General features: G+C 32.6%; 2 protein-coding genes across 2 annotated transcripts; one reads left to right on the top strand and one right to left on the bottom strand.

The window, feature by feature from the left end:
• Nucleotides 1-36: 36 nt before the first annotated feature.
• On the bottom strand, nt 37-3,335 carry TRIADDRAFT_56055 (uncharacterized protein; the record flags this gene model as incomplete). Its single annotated transcript, XM_002111686.1, has 8 exons — nt 37-178; nt 261-364; nt 859-957; nt 1,053-1,239; nt 1,358-1,485; nt 1,919-2,100; nt 2,534-2,614; nt 3,212-3,335. The coding sequence occupies 8 exons, from the start codon at nt 3,333-3,335 to the stop codon at nt 37-39; spliced, it is 1,047 nt and encodes a 348-aa protein (XP_002111722.1).
• Nucleotides 3,336-7,657: 4,322 nt separating this feature from the next.
• Nucleotides 7,658-11,278, top strand: TRIADDRAFT_63921 (uncharacterized protein; the record flags this gene model as incomplete). The annotated part of the gene is made up of 10 exons (XM_002112195.1): nt 7,658-7,781; nt 9,042-9,122; nt 9,442-9,623; nt 9,822-9,949; nt 10,057-10,243; nt 10,323-10,421; nt 10,510-10,591; nt 10,818-10,861; nt 10,945-11,048; nt 11,155-11,278. 10 exons carry the CDS (start codon nt 7,658-7,660, stop codon nt 11,276-11,278), a joined length of 1,155 nt encoding a protein of 384 aa, XP_002112231.1.
• Between the last annotated feature and the right edge of the window lie 8,622 nt (nt 11,279-19,900).

Genomic DNA, 19,900 nt, shown 5'->3' with positions numbered 1-19,900 from the left:
TACGTCTTTTGAGACGAATAGTTACTTCGCGTCTTTTTATAGTTTAGAATTATTTCCTGGTACGTATTCCCAACCGCAAATCATATCAGCAACGATATTCATTCTGTCCGCACCAAAGATTGTAGGTCCTGAGTTAACTTGAAAGCTCGGCACGCCAAAAACTCCAGCTTTGATTGCGCTATAAATTTAGATCAAAATTTATAATCTATTCTGCAGCCAATCATGATATCAACACTTTACATAGGCCTTTACTAGCATACCGCATAACATTATTTTTAAGCTGTGACTTCACACTCGCTTCTTGTGCCTGCTTAAGAAGTGTTGTCGAATTTAAGCCGGCCTCTTCAATAATTCCGGCTAGTACCTACGAATCAAAGCCAATAAAAAATAAACTAAAATAAACGATAATTAATCTAAAAAGAATAACCCTATAGTGATAATTCACCTCAGTCTTAGAAATGTTCTGATTATTGATCCAAGCTGCTTCAACTATTAGTAAAATTATCATAGTAAAGCTGTTACATAAAAAATTTTTTCTTGTAATAACGGCACTAACAGTAATAACCACATACATATTCTTCTTCGAAGATCTGCGCTATCATTAGCTATAGCAACTCGAAGAGACATCAACGTTTGTATAGGAAAATGAGAATTCATTTTAAGAGTTATATTTCCAAAGTGGTGAAGGTATTCATGCATATCTGCTCTGCTTGCACGAACTTTCGATCGCTGTATCTTCTGTACCGGAATCTAGCAACAGTATTACGCATCACTACTTAATGATCATTTCAATTCTGCTGGTATTGGACACAAACTAGATTTTGTGGTTGCGATTTGAACATAGCCAATGTTACTTACAATTGAAGTGCCTAGTGCTTGCATAATAGCGCCTAAAATTACTGGCACATATTCAACCTCAACATTTACTGGATGTAATTCTTTCAAGAAAGAGGACATCTAAGGGCAAAGATAGTGCAATGTTATATCATCATTCTATGGTATGCTCTGTATCAGATAGGCTAGCTGAAAGCATCTAATTCTTAATCATATACATAAGTATTAGCAATGTGACTCCATGGGCTGGCAAAATCAAAGTAGAAGGTAAGTTTAGCCTTATGGTCGGTAGCTACATTATTCGGTAGTGCTAATCTTAACTCTCTAGCCGATGGATTACCAAGAATCTTCTCTACAAAATGCAATCGATCCATTCCATGATAAAGTTTGCCGTCAACAAAGAAGCTATAAATAAAATATTCGTACGTACGCGTACTGATGTTAAGATTTTATGCAATTCTATTGGTTTGCAGAGCAAGCAACGGTAGTATTTGAGATAGAGAATCCATTATCCCGAGCTTACCCTGGTAGACGGTAGACACCTTTATTGGTTGATTCAGTATTAAAATTGTTTAAATTATCAGCACCGATTTCAATCTGTTTATTAACATCCATGGATAGTCCCACATCGAGGGCTACTTCTTTCAAATTCTTCAATAGTAACGAAAATATAGAAAATCTTAGAATAACTTTGAAGAATATAACCCTATTGCTAAGAAGTATTATATGGTTCGAGCTCGGAATAGAAAATTAGTTATTCAATTTTTAGGCAAGTCCATTTAGCATGCAGTTGGTCAAACCAGATCCTACTTTTTCCTTTAGAAAGAAATCACTTTTTACGCTTTTTAATATCGATAGTATCCTCTAAAACTGTTCGAATAGCCCTTGATTGTTAATGTAAATTCTAAAACTGATTTAAGATGAATCTCTTTTACTTAAAGCTGCTACGTTATTTTAGTGTGCGTAATCTAACATACAATTAACCACATTATGTCTAATTTTATTACGTACGATGGAATTGTTGCCTATAACTAATATAATATAACATACAAATATAATCGTTTTGTATTGAAATAGTAATAACCTGTATGCTCTGAATATCTCCTCCATTTTGCCAATAGTGTCTAAATAAAGCCAGCGATAGTTTTTGACGGTTACTATTATCATCTATTGAAGCAAGCAGCCTCTGTGCACTTCCTCCTTGATCTAAATGTTTCGCTTGTCGCCTAATGGGAACTTGCAGTCTGCTAATCATCATCTGTAAATCTATTCATTGAGATAAACAGAAGCTATTAATAATCTGTTTTCGACATTTTGAAACTAGTATCTGTCTGGCCGTCTAAATATAGTACATAAAGTGCATGCTGAGGTAAGTTTCTCAACTTTCAAATATTTAGCCATACTTGAAGAAGAGTATACAAGTAAAGGGAAATGTTCTATTTGCAATTCCCAGAGTAACTTCAATTGTAAATAAATCTCACTCAACATGATCGGTTGCAGTCATTGCATTTAAGCTAATACATCACAAAACTTAACTAACATTTGCTCTTTCTATTTAAGCTTATATAAGATAAGATAGCTGACAGTGTTGATCTGAACATTAAACTGATTTATATTTTAAACACAAAGAGCATATGTAGGCTTTCATCAGCTTCTTATAGAAGTTTCAGCTATATCCATTTGATTTTGGTAGTAGTACCTTGATAGATCCAATTTGACTTCGACGAGCTAGGACGATCTACTATCGGTGATCCAATAACGGTGCCGGGGTCTATGCTTCCTACATCCACATAAAATAGAATAAGTGCATAGCAAAATTCATCTAACTATAACGTTGATCAATGCAGGGTAGTCACTGTAGTTGGAATATCGTACATTATTTAGCTAATGTAAATTATAATGTTAAAGACTCGCAACAAGCTAGCACTGATACAGCAACTTGAAAATGAATCGACACACACACGCAATTACTATTAGTCTAGCATGTCATGTACAAGATCCTTGGATATTAAATGCTGTAGAAATACGATCCGATTATTCTATAAAAGTAGAGAGTATGCAATAAGCATAGGACATTGTCGACAGACAGAGTTTGAAATATGACCACTTTAGGAGGCTTAGTACGAATAATGCAATGGTATAAAGCTGTGGAATTCATTCATTATACCCGATAGTATTCACTTGTTGAAATTGAAATGATGTACAACTTTACAATTGAACAGTGTGTAACTCGAAACTACTATAAGACGAGGAGAAAGAGATGGGCAGATCTCTGCGCAAAATGGGGAGGTTACAATTCGATTGACTGATGTTTTGGTTTTGTATACGGTGTAGCAGTACATTTAGAAAGAAGAAACAGTAAAAATGGAGAACTTACCAAAATGAACAGGCTTCCAAATTACCTTTACATCACTTCTACTAAGAAGTGAACGCAATGAATACGTTGCAACGTAGGAAAATGGACATGCAATATCATAATAGAATTCTACCAGACGTGCCATATTTTCTCAGGATTGTTGTTGCAATGTGCACCAGCAAGTGTCTCACCACTACTGTACTGTACTGGGGAATAAATAATTATAAACTATACTGTTCCATATAATCAATCATTACAGTATCCAGTACTGTCCTGTACAGTGTATTGTACAGTATTTGTACTGTAAAAAGTGAGTATACTGTACTGAACACGTCTAGTACTGTACTAATGTGTTTATTTTCTTTCAGACTCCGAAGTAGAGAAATTTATTAACATTATCGTAAACCGTCAGCAAAGCGATGTGAGTTTGTACTAGTATTACTGAAACTAAGGTAAAATTGCTTCACTTTATACCATTTTATAGCGATGCGAGAACAGTCGAAGCACATAGTAATCATTGGCCATGCAAAAGTTGGAAACGAAAAGAAACACATTGTACAATTCAGTGCAGTACTGTGCTCGATTCTGTTTTCTTGGTGAGTTGAAAAGGTCAAAGGTGTCCAAATTCTGGTCATGCGCCGATGTCCAAAGTTATGCTTACTATAGGTGTGTTGTTGTAGTCTGTAGGCGACTGAGCGTTATTGTCAATTGATGGCAATGCAATCACTTACTGTACAGTACTGTGTACTCTGTCCACTCTATTACATACTGTAAGGATAATGCGTTGGAAGTGTGAACGGCGTACTGTACGTATAGAAGCTGTCGCTTTTTCAATACTGTACAAGAAAGGGAGAATTGGAGTTAGTTGCTGATTAATTTTACACTAATTTCAACTACAGTACGTGTACAATCTCTTGTTTTCCATGCTGATTGAGAGTAGTACAGCACGAACCTTCAACACAGTTGTTCGTATTAACTCCAAATAGTACAACCACTTCCTGTACAGTGTGCACGGTCCACCCTATGATATACTTCGCTATATTTGTTCGATTTTGTTAAGATAATGCGTTGTAAGTGTGAACGGCGTACGTATAGAAGCCGTCGCTTTTTCAATACTGTACAAGAAAGGGAGAATAGGAGTTAGTAGTTGATTAATTTTACACTAATTTCAACTACGTGTACAATTTCTTGTCTTCCATGCTGATTGAGAGTAGTACGAACCTTCAATACATTTGCTAGTATGAACTCTAGTACTGTACACTTATTGTACTGTACAGTAGAATGCTGGTGGAGTGATTCAGTTGGTTCCTGACTACTGAACACTATACAAATGAACATCTTGATCCGCATACTGTACGATAGACAAATGACTTTGAAGAAGTTAGCATAAAATGGACTAGTTTACTGACCATTTCTTCTGGCCTAATTATTCCACTAAGCAAGGCCGTCGACGGGCTTACTTTCGCTGACTCACTGCTTACAGTGTACACAACTTATGCTCTTCATTAGCCGACAGAGCCTGCTGCATATGCCAGATTGTACAGTATATAGTACAGTACAGTAGAATAACATCATCAGTTTGCATTTGCATGCATTATCGATTGCTATGCAGTACAGTATATCACATGGATAAATAGCTATTATTGATAATGACACTACACGAATACGACAAGAAGATAAGCAATCGTGGATATCATAATTAAATCATCTACCTTTAAATGCACGCCTACATAGCATCAACATGCTATAACGGAGTACCAGTGACGCCTACTGCATTTTGCGGGGTTAAAAATCAACAACAAATTGTAATGTCCAACTACTGTTCTTAATGAGGGACTTGCAATTGAGACACCTGACTATACTGAACTATACAGTATGTACAGTACAGTATACTACAAGATGCTCATACAAACATAAACATTTGATATGCTGCATTTCCGTAGCAGATTTAATTCTAAAATGAAGTATCAATTTACGCTCAGTATACTTTACTGTCTAACCCCGTTTGAGATAACTTGCGGGAAATAAATAATAGCGTTGCTTTTTGGGAGATGTATAGAAAAGTAAACGAATTCGCAGTTGGCAATTACAGTAATTCCTATAAACTTACATCAAATAACGTTACTGTAATTCTACGCAGCACTTTGTGATTTTAGAACTTCTCTGACGGATTTTCACGATTTTAAAAAGTCCCTGATTTATAATTTATCTCTAGAATAACCTTGAAATTACCATGCCTAGAATCTTTACTGCTATTTTGCAAAGCCCATATGTTACAATATCAGCATAGCGTTATCTTGCTTATCACCGACTGTATAACCATTTACGGTGATATTGCCGTTGTATAGAACAAAAGCCGATAGCAGATATTTTCGTTCCAGACTCTGTTAAAAATCGAACTAGTATCGGATCACCGTTAGTTAAAAGCGATTGCTCATCAGGATGGAAAGAGTTACAACAATGAAACGTAATCTTATGTAATAAAGTGAAGTTTACAAGAAACTGTAGTTCTTTTGTATTTTTGAGAAGACACTTTATCATATCTGCGTAACTATAAACAAATTCAGTTTCAATTCGTGTCACAGAGGTAGTTGCTGAGGTTATAGAAGAAGCTGGGTATGACGCTAAAGACGTTCTATCAAAAGCTGAAGAAGATAATATCAAAGATCAGTTTACACAAAATATGTCTTGGTAAGATGGCAACTTTATGAACTCAAATTTATTATTATCAGTAATTACGCCTATCTGACTATGTCGTATTAACTCATCTATCTGCGTACAGTATACGCACATCTATCATTAATAATTAATTCATTAACTAGAGCCATAAAAGTTGGAGCGTTCGGTGTAACCGCTTTTCAAGTCAACGACGGTTCTCTAATATTTGGTCAGGATCGCTTAAATATTGTAGCCAATATGCTTTGCGGATGGGATTGTAATTTGTAATTATAAGCTAGTATTCTTACAGTAGATGCAATTTCATTCTGACTAATCAATGAATATTTCAGGTAGCTTTTACGCTAAGATTTCATATCATGCACTCGAATATAAGCTGTAGCCAGTATCAATAGATACAATACTATAGCCGAAGATTAAAATTCTCTATTAATAAAATTGATATTTACAGACAATAATCGTTGACTTTAGGTACCATAATATAAAAATGTGCAAAGTTATGACATGCTATAATACTGGAACTGAACTATACCGTCCCGTACAGTGCACCATTATTTCTCTGTACAATGTAGATATACTGTAGTAGTTCATGGTTGTACCAGTAGTTATGATCTGTATACTGGAGCGAATTCTTTTAATCTTATTGCAAGAAAATCAGACATATATTTAACAAGGAAGGTCTACAATCTTTCTTGACATTGTAGATTGTAGATGTAGGATAAATATACGAATGAAACAGTGACGAACTAGGAACTAAACACGAAAAGATCTTAACATAAGGTTCTACAACATCTTTAAGGTTAAAATTGCCGAGCGGGTAGTCTGCAGCATAGATGCTCTGATATGCCTTTTTAAGGTTCCCGTACTGATTTTGATTGATATCTGTTGTGTTGATGCTGCTACTGATAAAGATAGGTTTAGAATCAGTACTGTATAATGTGCATTAATTTCGACTAGTCGATGCATCGCTCGTTAAACTGTATTTTGCTTACTGTACTCGTACTTTTTATTTTGCATGCATGTTTCTGCTTAGAAGTTCCTGACTGTGCTATATTGTAAATGTTATACTGTCTACTGTTGTCACGGGCTACTCTCCTGACAAGGATAAAGCAAAGTATTCTGCTCTTCTAATTTACTACTATCAACTACTATTTTAGTTTTAGCATAAAACTACCCTCCTGCACTGCAGTCACACAGGCAAACTTCAGAATATTGAGCTACTTTTACTTTATTCTAACTAATACGATCAACGCTATTTTACTCGTAAAAACTACAAAATCAGTTATTAACGAGCAACAGGTAAAATTAAACCTCAATGATAAAAAAGTTTAGTCAACCGAACTTATATAGGCAGAAATCTATTACGACATAAATACTTAATCTACTGTATGTCATTATTTATGGTGTATTTGTACTTTGACAAATGTGCATATTGCATACAGATAGACACGTATACAGTACTAGAAGAACCATGTTTACAGTTCAGTCATGGTGTTATACTACTCATGTGATTGTATCACATGTCCTCGACATCTTAGTAGAAGGTCAAAGATGTCCAAAGTCCAAAAAGAATCATAATCATATGATATTATTTTTAAAGTTCGATTATACGAGTAACAATAGATAAAGTACTAACTGTATTCACAATACTATACTTTAGACTACAGGAAATAAGTGTAAACACTTAACAGTAAACATGACTACGTCTGCAATAAATTAAGCATCGACTGTGTCATCGTATTATTGTTACAATTTGAGAATCCGTATGCAGATGCAGGACTGAAAGCAAAGATGGCTAGCGAGGTCGAGTTTTATTATGATATTGCTTGCCCATTTTCCTATTTAGCAGTTTCTGCTTTCCGTTCCATACCCCGAGAAAATCCGATAAAAATTCAATGGATGCCAATTTATTTAGGTAATGCAAAGTGCGAGCCACATATCTTCTAATTTGATAGAATCGATGTGCTTGATATTCCTCTCCACATCACAAAATTTTTATTTTCTCCTGCTAGTAAACAGTTTAAATACGATGGACGACATCTGAACTGCGATCATGACTACATCGAGTAGAGCCAGAGATTACTTATTTCTCAAGTAGTTCCCGATCAGATTTATTTCTATAGTGTACGGTACAGTAGTTGATAATATAATTAATTAATATGCTTCTTCGGTATGCTACTATAGCGCTAAGATATTGTCTGAGTAGTGCTAAATTAATAAACTACTTAGCCCTACTTTACTTTCGTTGCTCTCTCTGCGATTACATCACAACTTCTATGTAACATCTACAGCAATAAAATAAAGCAAATAATCTATTCGAGTGTCTTTGTAATACGGTGTTATGATACATCACGGAAAAATTTATATCCTAAAATTATGGCAGCACCTTCAGTAATTTAATCTGCTACTGATCTGAATAGCAATGCTCTTGCAAAGGAATACTCATGCAGTTCATACCGCAAAACAGTTGCTGCCAAGATTTTATTTTCACGTACAGTAATAGATTTATCTCTATTAGCTTGGATTGATAACGTAATGATAAATGATCGTAATATAGTACATATAAGATAGCTTCATAACCGTATGTCTTCTCTCTTCAGTAGTCCCTGGTAGTGGCATATTATAACTTCTTTTAGTTACGGTAAATCGAATTATAAATAGAATCGTTTTGGTGGTCACAGCAATACTGTATGCCGAATGAAATGCAGTAATGAGAATTATTAGAATTACTTAGAACGTACTACGTCTAAAATTTTGAAGAAAAACTGTGCTTCTTATGCTTTGATAATCAGGAATGTACAGTAAAGTATAATATCTACGGTGAGATTGTAGCTAAAAGTTAAATTTTTAATACCTATCATTTTTACTCTTTTAAAATAATTTCATGGACGATGTAACCCCCATTACAATACGATCGATTCTTGCTACTATGTAAAACCTCACTTTTACGGTATCACTTCGAAATTATCCTGCTTGCTACAGAATCAATTTTGCTTTATAACAAGTTGAATATAGTTGGCAATAATTATAATCACTTTAGTAGTCCTACTGAAAATGTAATAACTACTGCACTCGTACGGTCATGAATATACTTATTCAACATCCGCCTAAATATTTACGAATAAAATCGTAATGACACAGAACTAAAACAAATTGTAAATTTCTTTGATTCCAGACTCTATTAAGGATCGCGCCGGTGTTGGATCACCTATAGTTAAAGGTGATTGTTCCGCAAAGAAAGTTTGGATGGAAAGAGGTAGAATGATTAAAACATAACTTACGCGCAAGCATGCTGCAATCTTTAACATCACGTTTGCGTAGTATTTATGAAAATATAGATTTTAGTTAATTGTATAATGCAAATCATTAAAATTGTGTTTCCGGTTTACCGAACTTAGCAATGATATTGTTCGTTCAGGTTATCAATCAATAACACAATATAATATCCATACTCATATATACAGTTAATAGTTCCTTCCCTAAACTTTGCTATAATAGATCAACTTGAAATCTTACCATCTAAAGATTACCGCATACTGTTACTAATAAACCTCGTATTATCTAAAAATTTAAAGATCTAAAAATGATGTGTGAACGATATAATGTTCCAATCAATCGCTCTCCTCGATATGAAGATCAAGATGGTACACCGCAGAAGCTATTAGCTTCTATAGATAATAACGGGGACAGAGAAAAGCTATCGTTGGCTTTATTCTCTCACTATTGGCTAAAAGATTGTGATATTCAAGATAGTAAGGTAGAATTACAGGATTTACGATGCGAGATGTCTATCTTCTAAAGAGATTTAGTGTTAGTAACAAATATACCCTTCAACATGAATTGTAGCTATCGGTACCTGGCTTTGAAATTAAAGACTTAATTTAACATTGTTACAAACCATCATAATATCATTAGATGATAAGGCGTTGATATTTTGATGCCATTATTATGTTAGGTACTGGAGAATATTGCTAAGGAAGCAGGATTGAGCTTAAATGTACAGCAACAGATAGCTAGAGGCGAAGAGCCGTTGAAAAAACTTAATGAAGAAGCAAATAAACTTGGTATATTTCGTGTACCATGGTAATATCTTGATAAAAGTTCATCTTTCTATTGCATTCATCACTGCAACGCACATATACGTATTTATATTTGTTGTTATTAATGCCATTATAATGTACTTTACTTAGCTTTCGTGTCTCCCGCAAAATATATTTTGGACCTGATCGATTACATTTTGTAGAAAGAGAACTGGGCAATAATCAAGCCTCAGAATTGAGACTAAGATTACCAAGTTCAGCGACTCCTGGTCATAGAGCTAAACTTACATTTTATTACGATTTCGTGAGCCCATGGAGTTATATAGCAGCCGTTGCGGTAAATTAGTTTTGCTTAAATTTTTTTCGTTTTTAAACGAATAAATAAATTTGCAATATAAATGGTTCTAAAAACTTAGATCGAACGTTTGGTAGAACAATTAAAGCCTGTAACTGTAGATGTAGAATGGGTACCTGTGTCGCTACCAGGTTTAATCCAAGCAAACAAAGCACCAGTTGTAAGTTGATACCGAAGAATATTGCAAAATAACTTTGCAATTTTGATATCAAATTAAATCTGAAAGTTATTGATATGCTTATAAAAAGGAGGCAGCTCTGGATGCTGCTAATCCAGCTTTTTTAAAAGCCACCGGTAGAGACATGCAAATGCAAATAGCGCTCCGCGGTGGTATGCCATTCAAGTTTAACTCAAAGTTTCCATACATATCTACCACTACGCTTCGTGCGATTCTCGTTAACGATGCTGCAGATTTACGTAGAAAAATATGTAAGCTAGCAAATCGTGAATTACTCATACACTAGCATATATCCTGTTTTGCCATATTTTATGTTACCAATCCATTTAATACATATACCGCTGTAAATCTTATTATTATTATCGACTTGGAAACTAGTTCAAGAGCTTTGGACAGCAGATCGTGATTTAAGTGATGATAAGGTTATTAAATTAGAAATGCTATCTCGTATAGAAGTTATCTATGCAACTGTAAACAAAATTCAGTTTCAATTCGTGTCAAATAGGTAGTTGCTGAGGTTATAGAAGAAGCTGGGTATGACGCTAAAGACATTCTATCAAAAGCTGAAGAAGATAATATCAAAGATCAGTTTGCACAAAATATGTCTCGGTAGGATAACAACTTTATGAACTCAAATTTATCAATATCAGTATTTACGCGTATCTGACTATGTCGTATTAACTCATCTATCATTAATAATTAATTCATTAACTAGCGCCTTAAAAGCTGGAGCGTTCGGTGTACCCGCTTTTCAAGTCAACGACGGTACTCTAATATTTGGTCAGGATCGCTTAAATATTGTAGCCGATATGCTTTGCGGATGGAATTGTAATTTATAATTATAATTAATTATAAACTAGTACTCTTACAGTAGAAGCAATTTCATTCTGACTAATCAATGAATATTTCAGATTGCTATTACGCTAAGATTTCGTATTATGCGCTGAAATATAAGCTGTAACCTGTATGAATAGATAAAATATTAATAATATAGCTACAAGTTCTCTATTAATAAAATTGATATTTACAATATTTACAAACTATGTTCACTAACTTAATCTACTTTTTCTATAGTGCTATACTAAGTAAATACGTACTGTCTCGTGTACTGTACTGTACAGTATGCAATGTGCAGCGTTACTTAACAGCATCCTTAATGATTAAAATTGTCCTAGTGGTAGTCTACTTTACCTTTCCTCTCTACAGCAGCAGTCACTAGATAAATTCCAGTTACTTATTGTGTTAATGTCATAGCATGTGATTAGATTCGATGTTTTCCTGAATATCTATATCTAATCACTATGATTGTTGAAACGGTAGTGTATTACGAACTCGATACGTTACATAAATTGTATGAGCTCACTGTAACTCTCTTACTCTAATATATGCTCTACGCATACTACACTGAAATTAACGATAGTAATGATAATTCATTATGTAGGTATGCAGAATACTATAAATACAATATGCAGTACGGCATAGCCTTAACAATCGGTATGCATTAATTATGGATTTTATTTCGTAATTAAATCATATACAACCACAAACCCTAGGTAAATCGAAATCTACAACTCTTTCAAACAATTTCAGTAATAAGGATTGAGTTTTGTCTTATTACAAGTTACATAAATACCTCAAAGTGACATACTTCGAAATTGCATTTTCTACATCTTTTAGATTAATCAATTCATTTATAATATACCTAGTCTAAAATGCTTCCTTATGCAATAGTATTTTTCGTCTCTTGCGGTATTTACTGTGGCCATACAGATAGAAATAGTATTCTCTGTCTTATGACTGATTGTCGCCGATGGCTTTTATCACGATATTATCAATATTTCGTATTTCCATTTATACTTGCGGAACTGAAGTAGAAAATAGGGCATCAATAGAATAGGATTCCAATGTATTAGTGTGGTTTAAAGAGGTAAGTACGTTGCATAAGGGCTAGACGATGAAGGAATACTTGTAATATAGATTGGGCAAGGATCACATTTGTGGTACAGCATAATTTAAATGAACATTTTAGTTCATCAATGCAAAATTTTTTCCTGTTTGTGAGTGTCTCAACGATAAACTAAATCCAGCCACTTAATTCTACTATTCTATTCTCTAATCGTTAGTAACAGTTACCAGTGCATGTATATAGTATTAATTAGGACCTAATCTCTAAGCAGAAATGGTAATTTAACTGAATTTCGCCCGAGATCTTACGTTTTTATATTGCGATTATTAAATGAAAGAAATATTCTTTAAGCTTACAAATTTCTTAAAGCTGTAATTAATTTGGTTGCTGCTTATATTGTTGATAATCCATTGAATTACCATAGATCAAATGGCGGCTCCGTATATTTCATTTATAATTATAATATATTACTTTTAAGCATTTTATTAATGATGTAGTGGAGCCCCAAATACAGCTTAGATTACGATTCAAGATTGTACGAGAATAGGCTAAATTGTAAGCTACGTTATAAGACTGCACAAGTATCTAATCGTGTAAAACGTTTATAGCAGGTATTGTAGTAATTGTATTGAGATGCTTATATTAAGATTTTGAGATAATAATAGATTGTTCCACTTATGTTAGTGCTGTGCGATTTGTATTGTGACGTTTTAATTAGAAGCACAAATTATGAATTGATAGCGTGATAGCAAATTCAAACATGAACTTGCTGCTTAATTGTTAAGATATGATTGTGCTTGAAAGAAAATCGTTGTGTAATTAATTTTGTATCAACAGTGAATATTGCTGTGATAATTTATATAGTTCAGAGATAGCCTGATTGTAATTAAATAGTCCTTGTTAGTAGTAAGTGGAACATAATCTTATGTCATAAAGTGAAGTTTGCAAGAAACTGTAGTTTTTGTTATATTTTTGAGAAGACACTTCATCACAAATGGATATCTATATCATTGGATTGGATATGGCTAACAATATTCATTTGCTTGCTCGTGAATCAATAGTGAATAGCTGCAAACATAGTTTAAAAATTAACTAAACAATTTAATTCGGCTTGTACCAGACGTGATAGGAAGCTTGTTATTTAAACAATACAGAAAATATGTTTAGCAATCGCGTTCTATATACTGTTATATAGCATTTTCATGAATTTAAATTAAAGTGCATTACTTTCAGACAAAATGATGACTTAAGAACAAATTTTTTGCAGCTTCGAGTAAACCGGAAATACTTTATATCCAAAAGAACTAGTTTATAGTTTACGTCAATTTTTGCTAAGAATAAGACCTTAACCTTCTTGAAGTTTTAATCTTATCTTTAGCAAAATCAGTAAATGAAAGCTTTTAATTATAACATTATGAGGAACTTGATAAATGTGCTTTGTTTAATTAAGGCATACGACTCAGTTAATAAAAACAAAATGATTTCACATTTCTAAACGTTATGACTATTTCCTTCATCTTCATTAATGATCATACGAATAAAAGATCTTAACAAAAATAAACTTTTAAAAGGTAAAATCCATGGTAAATAATTATACAATCGCTATAAATAGAAATTTGTAACGTGACAAAATTGGGCTAATACAGAAATTCAATACTAAGAACTTACTGTAAGGCTTGTCCTCCCTGACATTTACCTGCAGCGACTTTGAATACTGGCAATCTTCTGTTGTCAGAAGGAAAAGTAACATCACTAATTAATAAATAATCTCTCTTCAGACGTAACTGAACTCAAACTTTAAAGCGTTATCATTAGTTATTAGTACTTAGATAATATTACAAAACCATACGATTATCTTATTAAATGCGTAAAATGCCATAGATAATTTAATATAAACACCTCTCCAGGTGAGTTATGTTATATAGGAACCAAATTACGACAACTTTACAAAAGTTACTCAGTAACAATGCCTTATATTTAAGCATATTTTAAGCACATTTTCTAAAATACTGGAGTAACCAATCGAAAATATACCTTCTTTTATAGTTAAAAATAGCTAAGAGCACTGTTTTATTTGTAAATTCTATATCTGCAAACGGCTGCGTCGTGTACTTTAGTCCTGTAAACTATATAGTGACCTATTGTTTGTCATAAATAACATTCCAGGATACTCTTGATATGGTATTCTTTCTTAAATCGCTAATACTAGAAATTTTAAACTTGAAAACCAGATAGCCGTTACATCAGATCGATAGAAAACTCTTATGATCAATTTTATTTTGATATTCTGAGAAATGAAATATTTATTGGAATTTGATAGCTGTAAAACAATTCCATAGAAATTGCCTTTAGGCGAACTGCAGTTAAAAAATGAAATGCTGTAGTTGCTAATTCAATAAATTATGGTTATTTCATCATTGCTGTGCTGTGATATATAAAAGCTATCAATAATTCTATAATACTGTATTGAAGAACGACGATAGTTTATAGAACGTACTTTAAAATATGCGATTTCATAAAGATTTCAGAATTGTATATAACATATTTTCGTCATTATTTGAAAAATTTTACTTAAATTAACTAGAACGGAAATGTAATGTCTTTGTGTTTTTCTCATAATTATCAATTATTAACTCTTTCCACATTTTCATTCTTAGTTACTTAAAGTCAAAAAGTTATTTAAATTCTATTATTGTTTGATTGAAAATGTTCACTTCAATTTCTTTTAATTTTACCAATAATTCTAAATTGTTAATATATAAAAACTTTAGTTTGCATTATCTATAGCTTGAAAAAGGATTAAATTGATTTTTGGGGATTCCAGCATATCGATACCGACAGCACCATAAGTACTTATGAAATCACTCGGGATTATTAAATACACTTTAGAAAACTTGGTTACTCTATTAAAATGCTGTGATACAGGTCTAGTATATTAATTACTTGTAACATAACTTAGTATTGGGATTGTGGACAATTAGCCGTGTTTATTATGATGTATGGTGGCGTAGCTTTCTATATTTATCTTAAGACATAATTAGAAGTTCGCAACTATGCACTGTACTGGAAGATTCTATACTAGATCACAGATAACAGTATACAGTAGTGTATGGGCTTACTATTAAAGTTACAGTTAAGAATAGAAGTACAGTTGTAAATCATATATATATAATAATCTAAATACGTATAGAAAATGATAGAATGTTGCAATGCTGATTATAGCTGAGAATAATACTTAAAGTATGTAGGTTCTACAGTAATATAGGAAATGCTACGATTTATTGTACTTACGAGTACACGAATTAATAGGCTATAGCACTGCAATATCACTCGCGCTTTATTTAAAAATGAAAATTAAGAACGTCATTTATAATGTGATTGTACTACTGGCCAATAAGGCTTTGCGATGGCGCCCATAATTTAGATAAGATAATTTTTCATAAATAATTGCATCCTTTTATCTAATTACCTCATTAAAGTGTATCTGATATTTATTTCTTAAGAAATTTATTTATTCGTAGGTATATTTGTTGGCTTATACCATTTAATTTTGTGAGAAAATAGTGAATAGTGGGTTCACTAAATGAAGCTGATTTACAGATTACAGTACAGTGTATTTACTGATTGTGAGCATTTTTAAAAAGATGGCTTTTAATTGATCTTGCTATATTACTATAATCTTACTAAACCTTACAACAGATTAAGATAGTAATTCTTAGAAGCAACTCAAAGTTAGTGTGATACCTTAGACTAGTAAGCTTCCCAAGAAGTAATCCGTAATAGAAGTGCGCGTATAATAATCAACATGGACAGCATTCATTGTACTCAAGTAATTAGCCTACGGTGATGCCCTATACATGTTAATATAAATAAATGTATAGATATTACTAACCTAAACTTACCATTAAAAATATCGCTATCAGAATTAAAACCTCACGAAGCATCTAAAGTTAGTGACTTAAACGATCAAACGATAATTTTATTATGATACTTCTTAAATTAATAGCCGATAATAATATTTTAATTTCTAATAGTTTGCATGATATAAATAAATTTAAAAAATTATTAATAATTAATTATAGGACAGGTATAGATTGAAATTTTGGGGTTCGAAAGTTTTAAAATCACGGTAGCGTTACGGATTTCAGAAAGATTCACAGCTTAGAGATTCGAAAGGCTCATACGGTGGTTAAAGTTCAAACTTGGAATTCGTTGTTAGATTTGCTGTCTATGGAAAGTTACTTATGATACCATTTTCAATAATATTGACATCGATAAATTCCAAAACTAAACAAATTATGACCGAAATGAGATAAACCTAATCAATTTTTTAAATAATCGTATCAAATACTACGATTAATCTAAAGTTGTTTCTTAATTCTTCATCATACATGATTAGCTCAGAGAATTTTCTAATACTATTCCATCAAATACCATAACCATATTAGAAATTTATTTATCTATATTATTTTAAGTAAATGTATTTAGACAGTACTCTTTGAAGTTGATATCTAATGTTTTTATCATACACTATATACAAAATTGGATTGATGATGCTGACTAGGAATGTCATTGTATACGAAGTCGTAAGTAAGACTGGTCCAACAGCTGACATTTCGTAAACATGACTTAACGTTGTATTCATAATGGAGACCGCTATAGAAGAAGTTAAGAAGGGCCAAGAAAAAAGCATGTAGATAGTAGTAGCAATAGAGAGAAACCTGACGGCCGTATTGGCTCTATGACCGTGAACGGTCTGATTGGATCTAAAAATCATGACTGCATCTTCAGTCATTCGTAGTCTTTTACCTATTCGAATATAAGCTAATAGCATAATTATTGCTGGAATAGTGTAGACGAGCATAAAAAGAGAAATGTAGAATATTACATTGAATAATTGACCGTAAGGGTATGATATATCGCAAAGAAGTCTCTTTTTGGCGTATTGAACAATAGATGAAATGGGAATACACAAGAGGAATCCAATCAACCATATTGACAAGCTAGTTAATTTCGGCCACTTAAACGGTCCTGACGGTAAGTAATTCCTAAATGATACTAAAATCAATCTTAGTCTATACAAGCTTATCAGTGCTAAGCTGAAGACAGACACTATATAGCAAGAAGTAAGGATATAATGTAAAATTTTGCAAATGATATTATTCGTTGATACTGAGAGATGAACCATCGAATTATCATGGAAATACATCACGCTAACTAGAATTGAAATTATACAGTCAGCTATGGCTAAATTAGTAAGAAAGATATATGCAGGAGCCTTCAGTTGCTTAGCTGTTACGATAAGGATGGATAAAACGATGTTTAATAAAACCCCAATCACACCTAATGGAAGAATTACAGCATTACCACTTTTATTTGTCACGGAATCGTTGGCAGTCGAATTTACGTCCATCTTACAGGTATAAAATGTTTCTATAATAAATGTACCAGTTAATAATACTTCGTAACAAGATGGTTTCCGATCTATTAGGCAACAGACTGCGACAATAACCAATTTTCAGATTCGATTCTATATTATTTTCAGAATTTTTAGAGAATATTCTATGGAGCAGAATATTAAGTAAGACTAGCATACTAAATGTGCTGGTAAATAAATGTGATCGTGACGCTGTTCCTTTCTGTCAACTTTTGATTTATTTGTGTTATACGCATGCATTAGCACAGAATACTTTAATTTTCTTTGTCTAATGATAAATATTAAAAATATAGGTTAACTATGTAGATGTAAAATGTATTGTTATAACGCCTTGATTATACGTAAGTTAGCTGCATCCTTCTTTGTTCTTTTAATCACTTCGTAATCACCCTGCTGAATTGATTTTAGTATATCGTATTCACTCTTTCTATATTAGTTTCTCGTAGCTGTATAAGATTGCGAACTAGGAATCTTATAGTTGAAGTATAGTTTTTCATTTGATTCAACAAGAACCAACATACTGTAAATAAACCCATCTTAAATTTATCAAATAATATAATGATATTCAAATAAATCTATTTAGACTTTACTTATTAAACATCTTATTGAATTGTAGCTGATATAGAGGTACCGTAAGATTAAGAGTAGCCAATAGAATGTAAATTCATTGCTTTAATTAATGGATTAATACAATATTATCCTGAAAGTATTGATTAAATACAACATTGAAAACAGATGGTGGATTATTTTTTTATCAGTGACGAAATTCAAAAGAGCTAGCAATCCCAAACTCTTATCCGTGTTCTTCCACTTTCAATGAGTTGATGCTTTCTATAAAATACTAAGAGAACTTGCTCACGCATTGTAAAACGCAACTGTCAACAAATTTGATGTCATAATCTTTTTTGTTCAGAATTTAATTTAGAAGTGAGTGGTGTTCTTTACTTTACTTATACCTTGATTAATTATTAAAAATATTTGTCATGGTAACTATTATGTTGTGAATATCCGTTGGGCATCATCAATACTGGAGATCTTGTATTCGATGGAATTTATTATTTTTCCTTTATTCAACATACGTCGTAACCTGGAGCTTAATGCAAGGTAACCAGTTTACTGTATTTTAATTTTCTTACATTCAATTTACTTTCCAGGACCAGTACGGCTGCTCAACGTTACCAATATGAACAAGGCCAAGAAAGAAAGTTTTATAATTTACAGATATTAATTATATATCATTCTATCGACACTCTATCCACTTACTTATTTCATTTACCTACGCTATTCGTTTTATATGAAATCTAAGTAAAATACGGGCAATTATAGTGAATTCGTTATGAATACGGTTATACATAAAAGCCTCCGTTTAGTATTAATTTCCATTGCGAACCCGTACACTGAATTAATTCAATTGTAAGAAATGGAACACTTCATAGATTTTTTGAACAGCCACAGTATACTTTTCATTGAATTGCCCCCAACACATTGCACGGCTATGGAGTCATACTATAATACCTTAATATTCTTTTCTAAGTCCTTGACATCCTTTTAATCTTTTTTATTTTATTTACTACCTGTATCTAAGGTACATGCGGATATGTATGGAACAAAAATTTACTATTTAGTCTGATATTTACAAGTTCTCAATGCCAAAATTAAATTAAGTAAATGGCTAGGAGAGCGTGAGCAGTGCAACCATCCAAGCTCATAAGTTAAAATGATTTGCTGTAGGTATTGCTTGTATGCTTCAACACACGCATGCTGCTCAAATAAATACTCTATTATAGCTATAATAGATAGTATTATTCTGAATTTACTTTAACTCAAGTGTTCGTATTTTTAGATGCAATTGTGCTTACAGCTATAAACTCATGCAAATTTCTAAGAATACTATAATATTTTATCAGTTGTCACAAAACAACTTTGCAACAAGATAACGCAATATACGATCAATAAGTCAATTCCTTGAACCACGTATCAAGGAAAGATATCTGCACTATCACAAACACTTTTGCTCTACTAACAGACTACACAAAGACTTAGACGCCTCGTATTTTACGTTAAACACTAAGTTTGAGAATTTACTTTATTTCACGATATGCTACATTTATATACTAT

This window comes from Trichoplax adhaerens, genomic scaffold (genome assembly GCF_000150275.1).
Source record: "Trichoplax adhaerens TRIADscaffold_4 genomic scaffold, whole genome shotgun sequence".
In the NCBI taxonomy this organism is placed as follows: domain Eukaryota; kingdom Metazoa; phylum Placozoa; class Uniplacotomia; order Trichoplacea; family Trichoplacidae; genus Trichoplax; species Trichoplax adhaerens.
This window is presented reverse-complemented; position numbering and strand designations above follow the sequence as displayed.